The 20880-nt window shown below is 40.6% G+C and overlaps 2 protein-coding genes across 5 annotated transcripts in view; one reads left to right on the top strand and one right to left on the bottom strand.

The window, feature by feature from the left end:
• The window catches only part of LOC137655686 (long-chain-fatty-acid--CoA ligase ACSBG2-like), a 131900-nt gene extending 124596 nt beyond the window's left edge, over positions 1–7304 (top strand). For all 4 annotated transcript variants that reach the window (XM_068389646.1, XM_068389645.1, XM_068389648.1 and 1 more), the window contains exon 15: positions 763–7304. In XM_068389646.1, the coding sequence (XP_068245747.1) occupies positions 763–937 (175 nt within the window). In that variant the 3' untranslated portion in view covers positions 938–7304. The remainder of the gene's footprint in view (positions 1–762) is intronic.
• Positions 7305–18100: 10796 nt separating this feature from the next.
• The window catches only part of LOC137655685 (nitric oxide synthase-interacting protein homolog), a 137175-nt gene continuing 134395 nt past the window's right edge, over positions 18101–20880 (bottom strand). The window contains exon 8 of the mRNA XM_068389644.1: positions 18101–18362. Within this exon, the coding sequence (XP_068245745.1) occupies positions 18291–18362 (72 nt within the window). The 3' untranslated portion in view covers positions 18101–18290. The remainder of the gene's footprint in view (positions 18363–20880) is intronic.

Raw genomic sequence — 20880 nt, 5'->3', positions numbered from 1 at the left:
GACTGGGTGATGTAGTCAACTTTTTCTAGTTCATTTAATTTATAAATTATTTTTTTTCAATTACTTTTTTGTTGCCTACTGTTGGGGTTATATAGTTGATTTAAAATAAGGTATCCTTTAGTCAATCTAGTGTCCAATATTTCAAATATTTTTAGAAATACAATCTGGATTCCTGTATTTTGAAAGGGTTTGTTACTTATAATCTTAACCAGGTGAGTGCAATTGTGATTATTGTATATTACAGTATTTTAATTATGCAACTGACCTTCCTCTTTCCTTCACTTACATCCCACCTCAATCAAAATGTGGGAGTTAGCATTGTGAATATTGGGGATGTTCTTAGAAATAAATAAAATTTTAATAACCTTTTTTATTTATATACTCACCTGATGTTCGTATAGAGGCCCAAACTCCTTCCCACTTGACTTGTAATGTCATAAAAATTAAGAATAGTTTTGACTCTGGGTATGAAAATCAGGAGCCTCTGACACATCACAGCTTTGGAGCTTACCATTTACTGCTAGAATGTTTCATTACTTTACTAAATGCTTTTGTCCATTAAACTTTATTATTATTTTAGCGGTAAATGTTAACAAACAGCTTCCAGAGAAGAGGCAATATGAACAGGTGAGTATAGAAATAACAAATTTTATTAAAATTTCCTTTTTTGAAATCCTTTTTCAATATATTACAGTATACGAATTATTAGGTTGTTAGGTACTTCTTGAAATATTTATTGATAAAGTATGTGTTTGCTTTCAGGTATAATAGCAATCACGCTATTTCCAATGCTCAAAAAATTCAGAAATGGAGGCTTTTGCCTGCTGATTTTTCTACTTACACAGGTGAATATAGTAGTACTCTTAAACTCAAAAGATTTTATGTTTTAGACAAATATAAAGATGTTATAGATTCTATGTACTCTGTTCCATGTTGACCAGAACATGGCTTTTAAAAAAATTTTGCAGTGGTCTACTACCCAGGTTTTATTTTTTTAATGAAAGTTGGAAATGAAATGCAATATTGTATAGAATGTGTAAGATATGTTAAATTTTTGTCTAAAACAATCATAAAAGTCTAATTGTATTATTTATTTTTATAGAAAAAGTTTTTCGTATGCATATGATTGAAATTTGATGTTCCCAGTGTACAGCTATTGTAAAATGAACTACGGGTGCAGGGAAAAATTAGATTTCATTACAGTAACACTAAAGTATATGATATTTTACTAATCAATAAGGAGGGAAATTCTTGTGGATCAACATGCTCACTCCACTGTCCTTGTATTTGACATCAAATATATGGTCACCTCCTAACCTCGATTATTTACACGGCATTTAGACTAACTTCTTAGAATATTTTATTTTCTATTTTTCTGCCGGTGAATTTCTATGTAACTAATTATATTGTTTTTTTTAATTTTTTTATTGAGATTTACGATAGTTCTGCATACTTTGTAGTCTGTACATTTCAATTAGAATATTTTGAAAAACAAGATTTTAATGCTTTTTAATAAAGTATCCTGAAACTGAAACTGTACAAGTCTTGCTCTATCACCAACGGTTGTAACCAAACGTATGGCTTATTTGTTTTTATTATAAATAATCCCCATATATTGTTTTGCTTTGCTTTATGCTACATATTTAGATATTATGAAACTATACCTATGGCTTGACAGGTAAAAGCATTTAATGAAATGTAAGGAAATCTTTTTATTCCTATTTATTATACGGTAATTGTTTTTTTAGCATAACATTTCATCAAAATTGCTATCATATTTTTTGATTCCTCAGAGTTATTTGTATTTATTCCCTTGTCATGTTTGGACTAGGTATGATTTTCCCCACATCTTTTACCATTTTAATGTAATGTGAACAAGAAGACAATTTAGTGTTATTTTTTATCTTCAAATTAAAATCATAAAGGATTTACACATCACAATTAATACTTAATAATCCTTCATCATATCATAAATACCTGTAGCATCCATTTTAGGTAAATCCATATCCATATTAACAGCTACGTTTGATAAGTTAACGATTAATGCATGTTTGCGGTAGTTAATCAGTGGAAAGATAATCATATTTGATTACATTCTTCTTCATTGAAGACAATTTTCCTAATAACTATTCAAAAATAAATTATCCTAGGAATAGGATACCATTTCTTTAATTAAGACAAAAGTCAGACTGAAAATATATGTTTTGTCACTGGGCGAAGATTTTTGTGCCAAACTTCATCAAATTTATTGATAGTTAATGGCAGTGTGGAAAAAATTTCTTGCTTTATTACCAACACAGTCCATAACTCAGTATTTTTGCAAGTTTTCAGAATTTATTCAACCAGACCTGCTTTCAGTTTAAAATACTAAGGCCCTTGTCAGGTTTTATTTCAGTTCTGTTTATCTATATTTTGACTACTATATGAGACTTTGTTCATTCAAAAAGAAATTAAAAGGAGCAATATTAATTGTTATACTTAACATCTTTTGGACAGTAAAATAAGATAGGCACATATACGTACAGTATAGTATAGTAAGAAAATTCAAAATAAGTTCTGGTGTCTGTTTGTTCAAAGCATGTAATTCTAATGAATATCAAGTCTAGTAAAATTCAATTCAAATTCTTGGGAAATTCTTGTTTATTGATATTTGCACTTTTAATCATAAAAAGTATATTTCCAGAGAGTGTACTGGATGGCCAGATTTAAATTTTCTATGCCTAATTGTGTTTACCTTTGGAAATTTTACTTGTACAGTAATAGGATCTTGGATTTGCTGCACTTGAGGTATTTACTTTAAGAAATTATTTAGCACAAAGGGAGACATTTATGTTGTAAGATTGTTACCTTTAGCTATTTTACTCTAGGAAAATCTTTGTGTCGTATACATTTTTTTTTTCATTTTCCATCTATGTAGGTTACATCATTACCACATATTCAGTGTATGTTAATTGTAGACCATTGTACATATTTTTATGCATTTATTGAATGTACACGATTATGACTGTTTTAATTGCGAAAATCAGAGCTATATCAATACAGTATGTTTTTTAGTGGTGGTGGATTTTTTAGTTCAAATAGGAAAAAAGGTGTCAAGGTGCTTACCCTAAGGACATGCCTCCTGAAGTCATAGAACTTATTTATTTGCAGTCTAGATAAAGTTTAGTAATTAAATTATCTTGCAGCTAAATAAGGAATGTTCCTATTCATATTGCAAGTAATGTAATAAATATCAGCATGTGTTCAGTGAACCTATTTAAAATGCTATGAATGCTTTTGCTGTTTCTGAAACATTGTCTTTGTAACTGCCTTAAAGAAATTTGCCTGTTTGGTAATATAAGGGTTACTTGTGCTGTACGCAGAAGCTTCATTATTTATATTTAATCACAATTTTGATCCTTCATGAATTTTTCCTTTGACATAATGAAAAAGGAATTTACTCGAACAAATGTACACAGGAAAATGTAGCACCAAATCACTCTTTCAGTAAACATTTCACTTCTCAGATTATCTTTCTAAGTCATTAGTTTTGAAAATACTCAGATATTTTGAACTTCAAGTTGTAACCAGATATTTGGAACTTATTAGCTCAAAATTTAAGTTCATTAAACAAAGGTCTCAATTGTTGTAACCAAGTGTCTTCATGTACAAACTATTGTATGATCAGGATTCTGTGTAAAGTTTAAGACTTTTTGTGAAGATACAGCATTATGCTTCTTAGTGCCTTTAAAATCAGCGACAGGTATCACAGATGAATAAACTGCCTTTGTCTTTCATAATCTTGCTTACAAAGCCTTAACCCACTACTAACATGAAATGTTCTGATGAATGTACTCAATGCATAACTGTACAGCTTTCAAGCATTAAATCGTTGGATTTACTTTATGCATTGTGTATATGTATTGTTATTTCCTACATTGAGAAAGAAAAATACTCACGATTTTTCTGTTTATAAAAGATTTACAAAAATTATTCCTTTTGTAGATGTATTTTCCTAACAAAGATTAACTGATGATAATAGCTTACATATGCATGATTTTGTTTATGTGCATAATTCTTCTTATGAGAAGCATACATATGCATGTTTTTGTTAATGTGCATAATTCTTCTTATAAGAGGAATATGAAGTTAATATGTTGTCTTTTATTCACATTTCCATTATGTGATTTATTACCTGATTATATGTATATGCAAGGCAGTCAGGTACCGTTACTTATCCATCATGCAATAATTTTGTGAAATATAATTTATGATACTTTAGATATGTTTTTTTCTTCAAATTGCAGTCAAGATATATATTTAACTTAATTCTTTGGAATAACACTTTTTGTTATTAGTTGGTGTAGAAATTGGACTGCAAGTAAAGAATATTGCTGCTTTGTTTGAACTTAACAATTCAGCAAAACCCACCATTTATTTGGAAAATGTTTGTTAGGTCATTTGCTTTCCTATAATTTGTAACTAGAAGTTTGTCTGACATTAAGGAATTGCAATTGATTCCTTCAGAAATTACCTCGGTTATGAATCTCCTCAAGGATATGCTATAAGGTGCTTCAAACTTGTTGCAGCATAATTAACATAATAAATTAGCAGCTTAGCTATTAGTTTATAAGTATTTTAGTGATATTGTTCAATGCAATTTTATTTTATAGGATTAAACTCGTAGAAATGCAACTAGTCGGGACGTAGACTTAGTCTTGTTCTTGTGTAAATAGATACAGCTTATAATTCAGTTTAGAATGGGTCTCTGTTATTATACTATATGTTGCAGGTAATGGAAATAAAATTACCTTTGTGAATGTTTCTATTACTGACATAATTTTATTATTATGATAATAGAATGGTGTGTTTAGTGGCTTTCTGAATTACTTATTTCTGTATAATTATTATTAAAACAAGTTGGTTATCTTGCTAGTGACCCATGTGAAAAATGAAACATTACACAAATATCCCATTCGACTATAACAAGTCCACCATCGATAATCAGCGCCTTGCCAGATTAAAAATTATGAGAGGTTATTCTGCAACACACCTCTGACTTGCTAACAGTACATGTTGTTATACATATGTCTTGTTAAATATATATATCCTATGTCTCATAACAGTATTGGACTATTAGAAACTTAAATTATCGATTGTAGATTGAGTGACTGAACTAAATACAGCATTATAAAAAAAATGCAATGTCTGCATTAGTACAAGTAATAGTCATTTAATTTGTTTTGGTCTCTTCTCATCTTGGTTCAATAAAATTGAGGCGACCCCTGCTAAAGTAAGTGATGAAAATAGAAAACAAAGAAAATTGCATTTGAAAAATGCCACTCACAATGGCAGGCAGAACCCATTGCATTCCTCCCGCTGTACGGCTGGAGTAGGGTATAGGACACCCCTCAATCAGCGAGTTACTGTCAAACTCTGTTATCTCATCAATTGAGTTATGTTTATTTTTGTCTTTTTATCAATAATGTTTTAATACCAGTACCATAATATTATCACTACCATTATTACTCTAAGCAAGGCTGTATCCCAACTGGAATGCTTATTACTTAAAGCATTCCAGTTGGGTTCCAGCTTGGCTTGGAAAAATAAAGATATAAAATGTAAATAATATTGTTACAGTACTACTCACATTGCTGGAGGTGGTTATTGTTGAGATACTGGTATTGTATGTAGACATCATAAGACCCGGTACAATTCTGGTTTTCGGCATTATCAGAACAGCAGCATTTCACAGTCATTCTCTTATTGTTTCTGGATACATGAAGTTTGGATTGGATATCCCAACTTCACTTTTCCAGAAATCATTGAAGATCAGATGGATATTATCCAAGCCAACAACATCAAAACACTTGGAGAAACAATCACAAGGGCATCTTACCATTCGTTCTTTCACAACTTTACCAGTATAAGCCAACGTTTATTTTGCCAGTTACACTTGCTTTTAGCCACAATTTTTTCCACTTTTGCTTGTCCTGTGAACTTTTCCAAGAGCCTGAAGGCAATTGGCAGACCTTTTCCTCTCGGCTATTACGTCATTCCTCCTCGGATATTAGAGTCGTGTGTCAAAATGATAAAAATCTGTGGAAAATAATAAAAATAGCAACCTTATAGCCACTTAAAATCAAATCAAGGTGCGACACCTATACCATATGAATATACAGGCTTTAGCCTATACCATGCAAGTGAAAACTCAATTTCGACATACATGAGTTATCTCTTTTCAACAGGGGGACGCCTCAATTATGCTACACGTTTCTGCTTTTACAGTGTTGATGTTATGTATTCGCAGTACAGTATTGCATTAGCCAATATCACATCAAGACTTTACATATATGCATAAATGTTCTTTGAGATGAATTATGAATGAACTTAAAACAAGTTAATAAATACATTGTTAGTTCAGTTTTTGTTTGATAAGTAATATTGTATGGTTAGGGTGGGGCTGTAGAGGATTTAGATCTTTTCTTCTGTTTCATTAAAGGGAAGTAAAGCAATAGACAGATACATATGTAATAGTAATAATGAAGCAGTCTTAGCTGTAATGATGGTGTTTAATATATTATTGTAATTAGCTCATTTTGATTTGTTCCCACAATTATTGATTGTTTACCTGTATTACAATATTTATCATATGTGTTTTCAAGTAAAAGTGCTCTATAATTAATGTTGTTTAGTTACTTTTTCTAAGCATTTTGATGATTAAGGCTCCAAGTTTTTGTACAATATGACCCCGGTATCCTTAATAATGAAAGATCCCCAAGTACATGATAACTAAAGGGGGAATTTTATATACAACTGAAATTTTATAAGTACTGTATTGTGAATTAAGCCATTTTATCACAGTTATTTTGATAATTTTGTTTTCCAACACCTAAGTATTGCTTGTTGTTTATGTCCTGCTAGAATTTAGATACTTTACATGTTACTCATCCAATTAGGATTTTACTAAGCACGAACAATCTGTTTAAAAAGCTTCATATAAAGTTAACTAAGGTTATTTAAGGGGTCATATTAGACAGATGCCAATTTGTTATGTAATAATGTGAATGTAAATCTACTCTTTCCATTACCTCATAATCTTCCATTTTTATTAACTAAATTAAGGTTGAAAGTTTCTTTATGATATATTGGGTATCACAAGTTTTAAGTGAAGTGTGTTATTTTATACATTATTCTTTAAAATAACTAGTTCTCTTTGATTTGATTTGAGTTATTTCTATTCTATAATCTAGTTAAGAATAAGCACTGAGAATATTTCAATAAAAGATATAGAAAATTCTATAGTTTTCTAGGAATAATATGAAGTCCTATGAGTTTTTATTTGGTACAATTACCTTCATTCCACCTGCGAAATACGTAACTCAGCAATTTACTATTCAAAGGTAAGATTCACGGAAATTGACATTATTAAAGTAAAATTATTTCTATACATACCTTCAAAAATTTAGTTTCCTCCCTCCTCTCCACTTTGGTCAAGGAGTTAGTTTAGGTAGGATGTGTCAACTTCAATAATCAGAAAAACTGTCGATAGTTTTTTCTTGGAGATATTGCTATCCCCCTTACCTTTCAAGAAATGGCAGTCTCATTTGGTATGTAGCAGCAAGAGAGAAGTTTTCCCTTTTTTAGTTTTACTTGAGTTCATAAATTAGCTCATTGGAATAAAAATAATTTGATATTAGAAAGTATAAAAATAACAGATTTTAAAAATCTTTTCCCTTTTCAAAGTAAAGAAACTCATCATTAGTTAAATGTAATCTGTCTTCCCACACTTGATTTTTGTCATTTTATATGTATTTAGTATCACGGCAGTTTCTTTTAAACTGCTTGGTTAAACATTTGAATAGGATTTGGGTGTCCCATCATAGAGATTATATGTTAAAAATAAATCTGATAATCTGTGCTCTAGTATTTTTACTTATAATTTTAATTACTATCAATAACAAGTACAAAGTACAATAATATTTTGTTTTTGAATTTTGTTCAAAAGCAAAGGCAGAAATAAATTTTCAAGTGATACAAAATAGAATATTCTATTAATTAAACCAGAAACCATAATATGTAAAATGTATAACCTTATCTCTATATACTGTACTGTATTAGGTATTTGTCCAAAGATAAGCATAGCATATTTAATTTGTTCCCACTCATGTACAAACCTTTTGTCTTTTAAATGGATATCTTTTCAGCGCGAGCTGTAACGGTCGTTGAAACTGTTAACGAGGTATTTAACAGCAGGTGAGAAGTACCACCCCCTTCCTGTCAGTAGCTCTTTACTTAGTTTTCAGCCACAACGAGTATGGAAGTATTGTTGGGCCCTTAATTAAAGTTTGTTCCAACATGGAGTACTCACCTCGAACTACTTTCTTAGGAGTATCTGGGATCTCCTCCCAACTGGCCAGAATTTTGTGTAGTTTACCCTACTCTCGTTTTCTATGCGGGGTAACCTCTGGTGGAGTGATACGCGCCACGAGGCGACCCGGGGTCAGAGAGCATGCTTGCTCAGGTCTCGAGCTCCAGTAAGTTTCTGGTCACGTCATGATAACATCTTGACGCACTCTCCTTACCCAGTGCGACCCTTTGTGTCCCACGTGGTCCCCTTGTGTTCATACCTTATCCTACCTTTCCCTCTGTGTTCCTGTGTCGTTTTGGTGCTTTATTGGTTCGTTATGGAGCATCCCTGCCGTTGCTCCGGGCCTATGGCCGGTAAATCTTGTGGGGCCTTTCTTTCCAAGCCGGAAGTCGACCCTCACTCTTTGTGTTCATCGTGTAGGGGCAGTGTGTGTTCCCTACAGCCACGTGTCTGGAGTGTGAATCCTGGAACGAAATTCAGTGGGTGCGCTACGGCACCAAAAAGAAGAAGGCTACCAAGAGATCGCCAAAGAAGTCAAGCAATGCCTCGCCTCTTGCTTCACCCGCTGCCTCTTCGGAGAGGGCTTCTCTGCCGCCTTCCCCTACCCAGAGTAGGGGACGAGGTAAGTCCGTTGAGGGGAAGCAGCCCATTGCTCTTCCCCAGGAGTCTGTGATGTCTGTTGGTGGGGATGTTGTGTCATCAGGCAAGTGGGGGGCCTGAAGGAGGGACGGGAGTGTGTTCGGGAGACGAGGTCCTGGTGCCAGCAGGGCCCGTCTCTACCGACGATCCTATATGGGGGAAGCCCGCTACAGCCTCTTCCCCCGCTTCTTGGGTCTGCGTTTCAGGTACGTCAGCGGTCAGGGGAGACTGCGAGAAGGAAGGTTCACCAAGTTCGGACCCCCTCGCGTGGACGCCGCCAAGGACGCCCATGAAACTGGAAGAGGAGTTCGACACCTGGTTTGTCCGCAGGAAAGTGCCTCGCGCTCCCCCGGCAACGCTCCCGCCCGTCTTTCTTCAAGCTTCTTCGCCAGCGGATCGGCACTTAGATCCACCAGCAACTCGAGACGCCTCGGAAGGATTCAGCACGTTCCTTCCAGTTATCGGTCTCCTCTTTTGGGTCGTACTCTTTCTCCTCGGAGGACGAAGGTCCGAGGGATTCGAGGAGGAGACGAGAGAGGTCCCGCAGGAAGAGGTCCCGTTCCCATTCCCGATCACGCCACGCCAGGAGACGTTCCAGATCCCTCAGGAGGAAACACAGGTGGAGCCGCGCGTCAAAAGGCGAATGGGTGCGAGTTACCATCCCCCGCAGCCACCTCCTAGGAGCTTCAGCAGCCCCGAGTACCTCTGGCTGGCTCCCTAGAGTTCCTTCGCCATCCTCGCGGTACGTCTCCTCCAGCAGACCCAATCATCGATGGAGGTCATCGCACCAGGTCTCGGTCGACAGGCATAAGCCCGCGAAGGTTCCGACTTCATCCGCCCAGTGGAGAGTCGCCCCTTTGGACTGGCAGCCTTGTCCTGGCCTCCGGTTCTTCGATGGCCCGCCCTGAATGAAGGAACCAACCAGCCAGCACGGGGAAGTGCGCAGCTCCATGGATCTCCGCAGGAGCTCCATCCGCAGGAGCTCCATGGATCTCCGCAGGAGCTCCATGGATCTCCGCAGGAGCTCGCAAGCGGAGGCAGCCGCTGGCTCGACCCGGCAGCATGGCATCCATACCCGGTACCACGACAGCTCCATTCAAGCTTCGTGGTCAACCGCTGATATACCAGGGTACTCACACCCCACGGATTCCCCGGGAGAGGGTAGATCCATGACGGTTACCTCCGTCTCGGTGAGCCGCTCCATCGTCAGGGATGGAGCCAGCCGCTCCATCGTCCCGGCCACCCCCTTCCAAGCATCGGAGGTGGCCACTGACACACCCATGACGGCTACCTCCGTCCCGGCAGCTCCATCACGGCAGCCGCGCCATCGTCCCGGCCAGCCCCATCCAAGCATCGGAGGCGGCCGCTGACATAGCAGAGTACTTACACCCCACAGATTTCCCTGGGAGGGGGTAAACCCATGACGGCTACCCCCGTCCCGATGGCTCCATCCATGACGGAGGCAAAGTGGCTTTCCCCCCTAGCGGGTCGAACAGGGCTCTTGCCGCTCCAGTGCCTGTCTCTGTGGCCGCTGGAGAGGCCCCCGCATCTTTGCCCAGTGTCTCTTCGGCTCCGTCCGCCTGTCGGATGTAGACGTTGGCACATGTAATCTTTACCTTGCCTTGCCCGGCAAGTCACCGGCTCCATCCGTCCAGCGGAGGCAGCCGCTGGCTCAGCCCGGTAGACCCGTGACGGCTACCTCCGTCCCAGCGGCTCCATCCGTGATGGAGGAAGCTTCTCCATCGGACCAGCCAGAAGTGAGGGATACAGCCGCCCCCCACGGATCCATCCGTATTCGAGGATGCAGCCGACACGGAGGATCAAGTGGTAGAGGGCTTGTTAGACACGGCCGAGAGTTCCCCCGGCCAAGTATCCTCCTATAGACAAGTCCTGGCTCTGATCCGTCATCACCACAGATTAGACGAGCCTAAACCGTCATCAGGGCAGGATTGGCTTTCAGGTTTGGGGAGGATGGCGGATAACCCCGCCCAGCGGAAACCATCCTTGGCCCTAGCGCGGGACGTGGCACTAGGCATGGAGCTCGTCGATAAATATGTTGAGGGGACATTAGAACTCCCGAAGAGCCCAAGGCTTCAGGCTCCTGCCGGGACTGAGGAGCCAGAAGAAACTCCATGTTCCAGCCGGGTTTCATGCAGGTCCCCGCTCATTGGAAGAAGCCTTTGCAACGTTAAACCAGGGCAGTGCAGATGACAAATCCCTCACTGCACCAGTGGTTTTCTCTCTAGCAGTGGCCTCCATGATGGAGGACACCTCGTGAGACATAGTCAATGTGACCTCCTGGCTGGACTAGTGGGCGTGCACCCTGCAAGGGTTCCAGCTATCACTCAACCTGTCAGCACCAGGGAATCAGGCCCTTCTACAAGAACTCATTCGCTCGGAAGGGAAGGCGATGAAGTCCCTTACCTTCCAGTCCCTGACCCAGTCAGCAAACTGGGTGTTAAGGAGGAGGGACAAGGTCCTTTCAGGATCTCTCGTAGACTTCCCGAACGGGAAACAAAGTTTCGGAGGAATGCGCCGGTGTGAGGTGAGACCGTGTTTCCCCTGCAGGCAGTAGTGGAAACTATGGAGAGAGAGGGCCAAATTAAGGACTCGGGAGCCCAGGCTGTCAGTGGCAAGACGTCCTCCCCATAGGAGACCATCAGCGGACGTGGCCAACCCACCTACGGCACCACTTCCTGGCAGCATTCCCGCGGTCCTCCCGCAGGAGCGGTGCCCCAGCCCAGTCCTCCTCTAGGCAAAATACGCCAGCTCAAGGAGTGTGGGCAACCTTGAGGGAAGGGGATTTCATAATGTCCCTGGATCATCAAGGACGACCTTTTCAGGTCCCCGTGCATCCCTCCAGCAGGAAGTTCCTTAGGGTGAAGTGGGGGTTTCCAGTCTCTGCAGTTCAGGACTCTCTGCTTCGGACTGTCAACGGCTCCTCAGGTGTGCACGAGGGTGGTCACTGTAGTATCAGCCTGGGCCCACAAGCAGGGCATCAGGCTGATCCAGTACCTAGACGACTGGTTGCTGCTTTCAGCCTAAGAGACAGTCTTATAGGAGCAAGGAGCGAAGCTATTGCAGTTCTGCAGGGAACTAGGGATCACCATCAACTTGGGAAAGTCCCAGTTAGACCCCACCACCAGGATAACGTACCTAGGGATCGTCCTGGACTCTCAATTAGGAGGGCATTCCCCTCTCAAGAGAGGCTGAGCAACCTTGATCAAGTTATTCGACCATTCCTGACAGGTGCGCTAATGAGAGCCAAGGACTGGCAGAGGCTCGTGGGCCACCTGGTCTCGTGGGAGAAGTTGGTTCCTCAGGGGAGGCTCAAGCTGAGACCAGTCCAATGGAAACTGAAGCAGCTTTGGCCACCAAGAGCCCCGGACTCCAGGAACATGTTCCTCTGGTGATCCGACAGGGCGAACACCCTTGAGGGGTTACCATTCGCGTCCGTTCCTCCAGAGGTGTTGCTCTTCACAGACGTATCAAAGGAGGGATGGGTAGTCCATCTGCTCGGGGAAACAGCAGAAAATGAAGTGGTGTCCCCGGAGGAGAAGACCCTTCACATAAACATACTCGAGCTACTAGCAGGCTATAAAGCCCTCGCAAGGTTCGCCCATCGTCTCTGTGGAAACACGGTAGCACTCGGGTGCAACAACGCCACCGTGGTGGCATACATAAAGAAGCAAGGAGGTGAGATCAAGGGGGTTGTGCAACCTCACGTCTCAAATACTGGAATGGGCCGAAAAGGAACACATCAGCCTCACAGCCAGGTTCATTCCGGGAAAAGGAACGTTCTAGCCGACGGCCTCGGCAGGACAGGGCAAGTAGTGGGGTCGGAGTAGTCCCTACACCCACAGATAGCCCAGAAGGTCCTCCAGAAGTGGAGCTCACCGGTGATAGACCTTTTCGCCACGGGGCTCAATGAACAGTTCCCTGTGTTCTGTTCCCCGGTGCCAGACCCAGCAGCAGAGTCCGAAGACGACTCCCAACGATCGTGGGACGGATTCGACGTATATGCCTTAACTCCCTTCGGGATTCTCAGGCAGGTTCTCAACAGGATCAGGCAGCCAAGAGATACAAGGTTGATTTTGGTAGTGCCCTGGTGGCCGGAGAGAGTGGTTCGCGGACCTACAAGACCTGGCTATCCTTCCTCCGTGACCTCTGCCGGTATGAGAAGATCGGCCACACCAGCCCCACTTCCTCACGAAAACCACCAGTGCCTTCAGCTACACGCGTGGAGGTTATCGGGCGTCTACTAAGGAAGGAAGGATACTCGAAGAGGACAGCCTTGAGGATGTCCGGTTATCTTAGGAAATCCTCGGTCAGGGTTTACCAGGCCGAGTGGGCCACATTTGTGAAGTGGTATACTGTTCAGAACCTGAGGCCCCTGGATGCATCGGTCCACAGGATTGCAAGGAGCTCACCCTCAAGACGGTCTTCCTGTTAGCCCTTGTGTCGACAAAAAAAAGTAAGTGAGATTCATGGGCTGTCTTACGAGGTCTCACACTCGAAGGGGTGGCAAGAAGCTACTTTCAGGTTCTTGCCTACCTTCGTAGCCAAGACTCAGAACCCAGCTATTTGGGACCCTAGGTTTAAAGGATTCTCAGTGCCAGCAATCCCGCGTTCAGACACCCGAGGGACTCGCTACTGTGCCCAGTCAGAGCGGTACGTAAGTACCTAGAGAGAACGGCCAGACTTCGCCCCGAGACCAAGAGTCTGTTCGTCTCCTCAGGACTAATGAAGAAGCCAGTCTCTAAGAATACGATCTCCTTCTGACTGCAGCAGGTAATCATGAGAGCCTACGACAGTTCGGGGTCTCTCTTCTGGGAAAGCCTAGACCCCATGACATTAGGGGCCTGAGTACTTCATTGGCCTTCGAAAGGAACATGGCAGTGGACCAGATCCTGAGAGCAGGCACGTGGTCAAGGCAGTCCACCTTTACGGCTCACTACCTAAAGGAAGGTTCGAGAAATCCTTGGACGGGTTCTCTCTTGGTCCTGTCATTTCTGCGCTCCAAAAGATTTAAGGTGTAGCTCCGGGTTACATGACCCATGAGTCCTTCACCTTCCATGGGATACACTGTCAGTGAATGAATACGTCTCCAAGGATTTTTACAGAGGTGAAGTACTTAGACACTAAGATAGTTTTTTTGCGTTGTTTTTCCCTATTTTCTCGTTTCTATTTTTGGGTGATCAGAACCTAGCCTCTTTTCTAGGTTCCTTTTTTCCCTTCGTAATCGGTCTCTAGGTCCGGAAGGCCACTCCCACCTCCTAAAGTATAAGTCTCCTGAGAAAGTAGTTCGAGGTAAGTACTCCGTGTTGGAACAAATCACAAATTTTAAGTAATTTGTATTTTTCCTAACAGTACTTACCTCTAACTACTTTCGGGTTATGGCCCGCCCATCCTGCCCCGAGTGCCTTACAGGACTACATAGAAACCTATCTGCCAAAACTTACTGGAGCTCGAGACCTGAGCAAGCATGCTCTCTGACCACGGGTCGCCTCGTGGCGCGTATCACTCCGCCAGAGGTTACCCCGCATAGAAAACGGGAGTAGGGTAAACTACACAAAATTCTGGTCGGTTGGAAGGAGATCCCAGATACTCCTAAGAAAGTAGTTCGAGGTAAGTACTGTTAGGAAAAATACAAATTACTTAAAATTTGTGATTTTTTTTCTTTCAGGAAGTGAATTCTGGCTATTGACTGCTATGTATGTTAGGCAAGAGATTCGTAGTGGATGTTGCAACCAGGTACAGGTGCTCCTCATGAAATGACCTTGTACAATGTTAATTTTTAAGATTTTTTCTTTGCCTGTCTAACATGTTTGACCTCTCCCCAAAGATGAGGTCCTTGACAAATTCTCTCAAATACAATAACTAGGTCATCAGCATTAGAGTAAAAGAAGGGAAAGAGTTGCTGAATGGGAACCTCTACAGTCCAAGGCTCCACCACGTGGAAATGCCACTTTGTCCCTGGACTCGACAGGCATTCTCGCCACTGGTGGTGGCATGGAGGAATACGTCGTATAGGCGTTGTCATTTGTGGTGGTTCCCAGCATTTTGGTGTCTGTGTTGAGGGTTCCGTGCTCGTGGTTGAGGGACCCTCTCTCTTGGCCAAGAGACTAGCTAGTGTGGTTGGCGCGGTTCTTGTTAGCGCTCTGGTTGATCTCGTGAGCCTATAGCCTAGCGCTCACAGCAAAAGTCTCGCTACTCTGAGGCAGTAGATATTCTTTGTGCTTATTTTTTTCAGGAGTAGCAACTGCTGCCTAGGAGTAGGGATGATATGCTGGAGGGGGTGCCCTTTCAGCACCACTATAAACAGGACAATCCAGAGAGCTATAGTCTGAAAAAATGCTGCTTTCACTCCCTGATGAGTATGCCAAGACCTCAGAGATAAAGTCTATCATAGGAGTCAATGCTCCTGTGAGGCAAGGAGGGTAATGACACAGGAAAGCACCTTAATGATGCAGCATGGTGCAGGCGAGGGCTTCAATGGCATAGTATGGCGATTCTCATCCGACTAACAGACAGCTTCAGCTAGAGCTTCCTCAACGTCTGGAGAATCCAAAGTTGGCGATTGGAGATCCTCCTGAAGCATAGACTTCCTTCCGTCTCTAGGGCAAGCAGGGAAGCCTATCACTCTAGACAAAAGCCCTTCAGAATAATTGTTGCTGATCCTTTTCGGTTTGCTCTCTAAGGAGAGAACCGAAGAAGATCCAGTGTCGAGATTCAGAAGGCACTGATGAAGCCAAAGATAAACAATCACGTTGAGTTTTTTTTTTTTTTTTCTATGCTGGAATCTCCTCCACTGGTACCATTGCAATTCATACCCTATCAATCACCATTTAATTTCTATAATTTTCACAAAAGAGGTTAATGGTTAAAGGTGTCAAGTTCAAGTTCCAATCTCATCTAACGAGATGTTCACCAGAACAATCAACTGGGCAAGTCCCCGTACCACACCGTAGCACCCTACCACAGCAGTATCCTCCCCAGTAAACAGCTTTAAGTCACAAGCTGAAGCAGGACTTGATCTGGCGTCTATCAGAGTGGAAGGTTCACACGTTACCACCCTTCTACACCGGAGGGTAGGTTTTTAATAAGTTGACCAGATGTTTGAATACCTATTATGGAAACCCTTATCTTTTCCATAGTTTATAGTTTAACTTTTGCAAGGACCTTTTTCAATTTCCATTGGTGTCCATAATTCCTAGATTCTGGTCAGGAAGTTTATACAGCTGGTCTTTAAATTAGCACAGCTTTTGACTGTGTTAATCAATGAGGTCTTACTTTTCAAACAGACAAATGCGATCTAACAATATTATCTCTTAGGATTACTTGATTTTTTATTATTTTTATTATTACTAGCCAAGCTACAAGGCCAAGGTCTCCAACAAGGAGAGCATCCCAGTACTGCATGAAAGTGAATTGCTTCTGAATTTGCTGGTAATTCAGCGTGGCCCGAGCATAGATACCAAATTGAGTATCATTTTTAACACACTTGTTATCCATCTGTAAGGACTGATTTTAGGGGGAGAGCCCTCTCCTAGTGTGAAACACAATAACTCAGAGAAGGAAAAGGCCACTTCACATATTACTGTTGGAATTGAGTGCATACTGTACCTAGTTTTACGTACAGAATGGGAAGATCTGAATGCAAAGGATGGTTAGATTATGAAAAACCTTACAAAACACGCACAAAGAATTAAATGACTGTGCTAGAGATTAATATCTAGATGACGACTAAGAAATTCATTAGGGTGCAAGTTTATGTCCAACAGATTAAGGTGAGAGTCAGCAACTAAAGACTGGACATAATAATAATTGAAACAAAGCAACCACCCTCCAAACATCACAAGGGGACTTCAACCTTACTCAAGAAGGTTCCGTAATGGCAATCCTGGACATGTCTGAATCTTACCAGATGCACTAACACTCATAGTGTAATGAGAAAAAACAAGGATTAGAAGCAATGCACAAATCATCAGGCCAAATTGAAAGAGCATTGAGAACATACCTATTCATTACAATGGCCAGAATCTTGATGAAGGCTCTGTGCACTAGCAAACCCAGGCCTACAGTAGTACTGGATTGTAGTTGCCAGATTCTTGATAATTCTGCATTGGCCATTACTAGCTGTTGCCAGAATTTACCACTACTGAAGGACGAGGGCTTGCTCCCCATAAGAACAAATTACCAATCGGTTATTTAGGGGTCATTAGCAACCCAACTAGTCTTCATTAAAGAGGTATTGTATCTGGAAAACATACGGCTTAACTCTCTTAGATCTGTACTTACATTAACGTTGAATAAGACGGCCTAGAGTTATCAGGGGAAGAATTGGGCTGTAATCCTTATACAAGCAGAACCTCATTAAGAAAACTGTACTTGAAACAGGAGAGTATGGCAGAAGTAAAGTCCCTTAATAGGTAAGCCCATTGACCACTGTGTATGATGTATATGAGCCTGATCTTATTAGAGTACAGTAACTGTGAACATCACACTCACAAAATCATAAATTTGTACTTTAATCCAATCAGTCTCCTCTCTAACTATAATACTCACCTACATACCAAAGTGGCAATGCTGTCTGACAGACAAAGGGGTGGGGCTTTCTCTTCTTACCACATACCACTAACAAAATACCTTATTCTTGGGTCTATCACCCATGATCTGAAACAAATGGCATAAAAAAAATGTAAGTAATGTATGAAATTGAAAAAAAAATCTCATACTTAGTGGAGTACTGAAATATGCATTTATTTTACATGTTTATAGCTAATGGTACCAATCATTATTGACATTCAAATATATAAGACTAATACTAAATTATGTAATTTCCAAAAACCAAATCATAATAGTGTTTAGAATAAAAATATCTAGGCATCTAAGGATAGCTTCTCTGATTATAGTCTCCATAATAGAATAAATATTTGATAACATACACAAAAATTTTAGCATACGTACCTGAAATCTTTGATTAAAAACCATCAAAATCAAATGACTTTAATTAGGCCTTTGTGGATCATAGACCAAAGGCCACTGAACCAGTCAAAAATCAATTGTTTATACAGTACTGTACTTCATATTTAGGTAATGAAAGGCTAGTTTCCGAAGTACATTTGTTCAAATTATGTAAGACAAAATTATTCAGAGCAAAACTATAGTTATGCAAGTGTAGCATGTACTGTACGTGTATGACAAAATACATCAATTAAACTTTATCACCACAAATAAACTCCAAATGTTACGCGTGCTTATAAAAAACTAAACTATGCTTTTATGAACTGTTTAAGAATTATGCTTGAAGAACAGGCCGGGCCTTTATTCCAGTGAGGTGATCATTGGCAGCAGCAAATCCAGTTCCTCCCTGAGTACAGAAAGATTGGAAATAAATATCAGAAATACTGATAACCAAATATAGAATTTCTGTGTTAAAAGATTTGATTTCTTTGTTATATTCATGACTAAATGAATGACAATACAGTTTGAGAGTGTGATACAGACTCCTTTTGTGTCAGGGTCATCCTGGTTAAGTAAAAATTGCATGGTGAAAGTGATGGTACCCTAGATGATCAACTACCATACACTGTAAGGGTAAAAATGAGAAAGTTCCCAAATCTATGAATAGTACTGCATAAAACTTCAACATTGAAAGAAAATATATTGTACTAAAAATACTCTAATCTTTGCAAAAGACTGACCTCTAGAAACTGGAAATTATTATCTTCACTGCAATTTTTCTATATACATCAAAAGGGTTAAAAAGCCTGCAACAACTAGGCTTGCAGGACCTCATGCTCTTTGAATAAGATATTGAGTGTCATTAGTTTCCAAAGACCAATTTCTACCATAAAGCTGTCCAGAACAAGTTGTGAAATCTGTCCCTGCATCATCCACCCTACCTGGAAGCTGAAAAGTTCTGAAACATGTCTAGCCCCGGGGTACCAGCCACCCGTTAAGATACTACCGCTAGAGAGTTATGGGGTCCTTTGACTGGCCAGACAGTAGTACAGTACATTGGATCCCTCTCTCTTTACAGCACATTTTCCCTCTGCCTACACATACACAGAATGGTCTGGCCTATTCTTTCCACATTCTCCCCTGTCCTCATACAACTGACAATACTGAGATTTCCAAAGAATTTTTTTTTTCAAGGAGTTAACTATTGCACTGTATTTGTTCAGTAGCTACTTTCCTCTTGGGAAGGGTAGAATAGACTCTTTAGCTATGGTAAACAGCTCTTCTAGGAGAAGGACACTCCAAAATCAAACCATTATTCTTTAGTAGACCTATAGTCTTTGTACCATGGTCTTCTACTGTCTTGGGGTAGAGTTGTCTTCCTTGAAGGTACACTGGGGCACACTATTCTATCTTATTTATCTTCCTCTTTTTTTAAGTTTTTATAGTTTATATATGAAAAAATCTATTTTAATGTTATTAATGTTCTTAAAATATATTATTCTAATTGTTCATTACTTCTTTTGTAGTTTATCTATTTCCTTTTTTCCTTTCCTCACAGGGCTATTTTCCCCTGTTGGAGCCATTAGGCTTATAGCTTTCTGTTTTTCTAACTAGGGTTGTAGTTTAACTATTAATAATAATAATAATAATAATGACCATTCTCTTATGATAGGGGACACGTATGTGATTTTCTTAACTTCAATTTTTTTTTGCGAAAACAGCTAATTACCTAGCTCCTAAATTGTCTATTTGAGAAAAGTCACTTTCGGCGAAGTATTTTTCAGTGAAGCCAATTGAGCAAAGTTTATTTAAAGAAATGCATCAAGAGCAAATGTTAGATTCAGCCATTTAGTACTCCATAAATATTAATTTTAGTCAAAAAACCTTCATCAACAGGTATTACATAGATAATTTGAAACAAATATTAGTGTCAAACATCTAACAAAGGTTATTTAAAGAAATAAACTTCAACCGCTGTCGTCCGAGGAGCAGGGGGGGTGATCTCTTTTGTACCTGTCCCAATCCTTGATGCAAGTTCATCTGAAACCTCAACCACTACATCCTGAAGTATGAGTCATGGTGGATCGTGTGTCTTTTCGGTAGCAATCACAAATTTATCTTAAATCTTTTCCATGTCAACTCACTGGATCATGACTATGAGAATACACAGAAAATGTGTAATTATTGTTAGCTAGTACACATACATATACCAAGGCACTTCCCCCAATTTTGGGGGTTAGGCGACATCAACAAATGAAACAAAACAAAAAGGGGACCTCTACTCTCTACGTTCCTCCCAGCCTGACAAGGGACTCAACTGAGTTCAGCTGGTACTGCTAGGGTGCCACAGCCCACCCTCCCCGTTATCCACAACAGATGAAGCTTCATAATGCTGAATCCCCTACTGCTTCTACCTCCGCGGTCATCTAAGGCACCGGAGGAAGCAGCAGGGCCTACCGGAACTGTGTCACAATCGCTCGCCATTCATTCCTATTTCTAGCACGCTCTCTTGCCTCTCTCACATCTATCCTCCTATCACCCAGAGCTTTCTTCACTCCATCCATCCACCCAAACCTTGGCCTTCCTCTTGTACTTCTCCAATCAACTCTTACATTCATCACCTTCTTTAGCAGACAGCCATTTTCCATTCTCTCAACATGGCCAAACCACCTCAACACATTCATATCCACTCTAGCTGCTAACTCATTTCTTACACCCGTTCTCACCCTCACCACTTCGTTCCTAACCCTATCTACTCGAGATACACCAGCCATACTCCTTAGACACTTCATCTCAAACACATTCAATTTCTGTCTCTCCATCACTTTCATTCCCCACAACTCCGATCCATACATCACAGTTGGTACAATCACTTTCTCATATAAAACTCTCTTTACATTCATGCCCAACCCTCTATTTTTTAC

Source organism: Palaemon carinicauda, chromosome 16 (assembly GCF_036898095.1).
Source record: "Palaemon carinicauda isolate YSFRI2023 chromosome 16, ASM3689809v2, whole genome shotgun sequence".
Taxonomy (NCBI): domain Eukaryota; kingdom Metazoa; phylum Arthropoda; class Malacostraca; order Decapoda; family Palaemonidae; genus Palaemon; species Palaemon carinicauda.
Note: the sequence above shows the minus strand (reverse complement) of the source record. Positions and strands in the feature narration are given on the sequence as shown.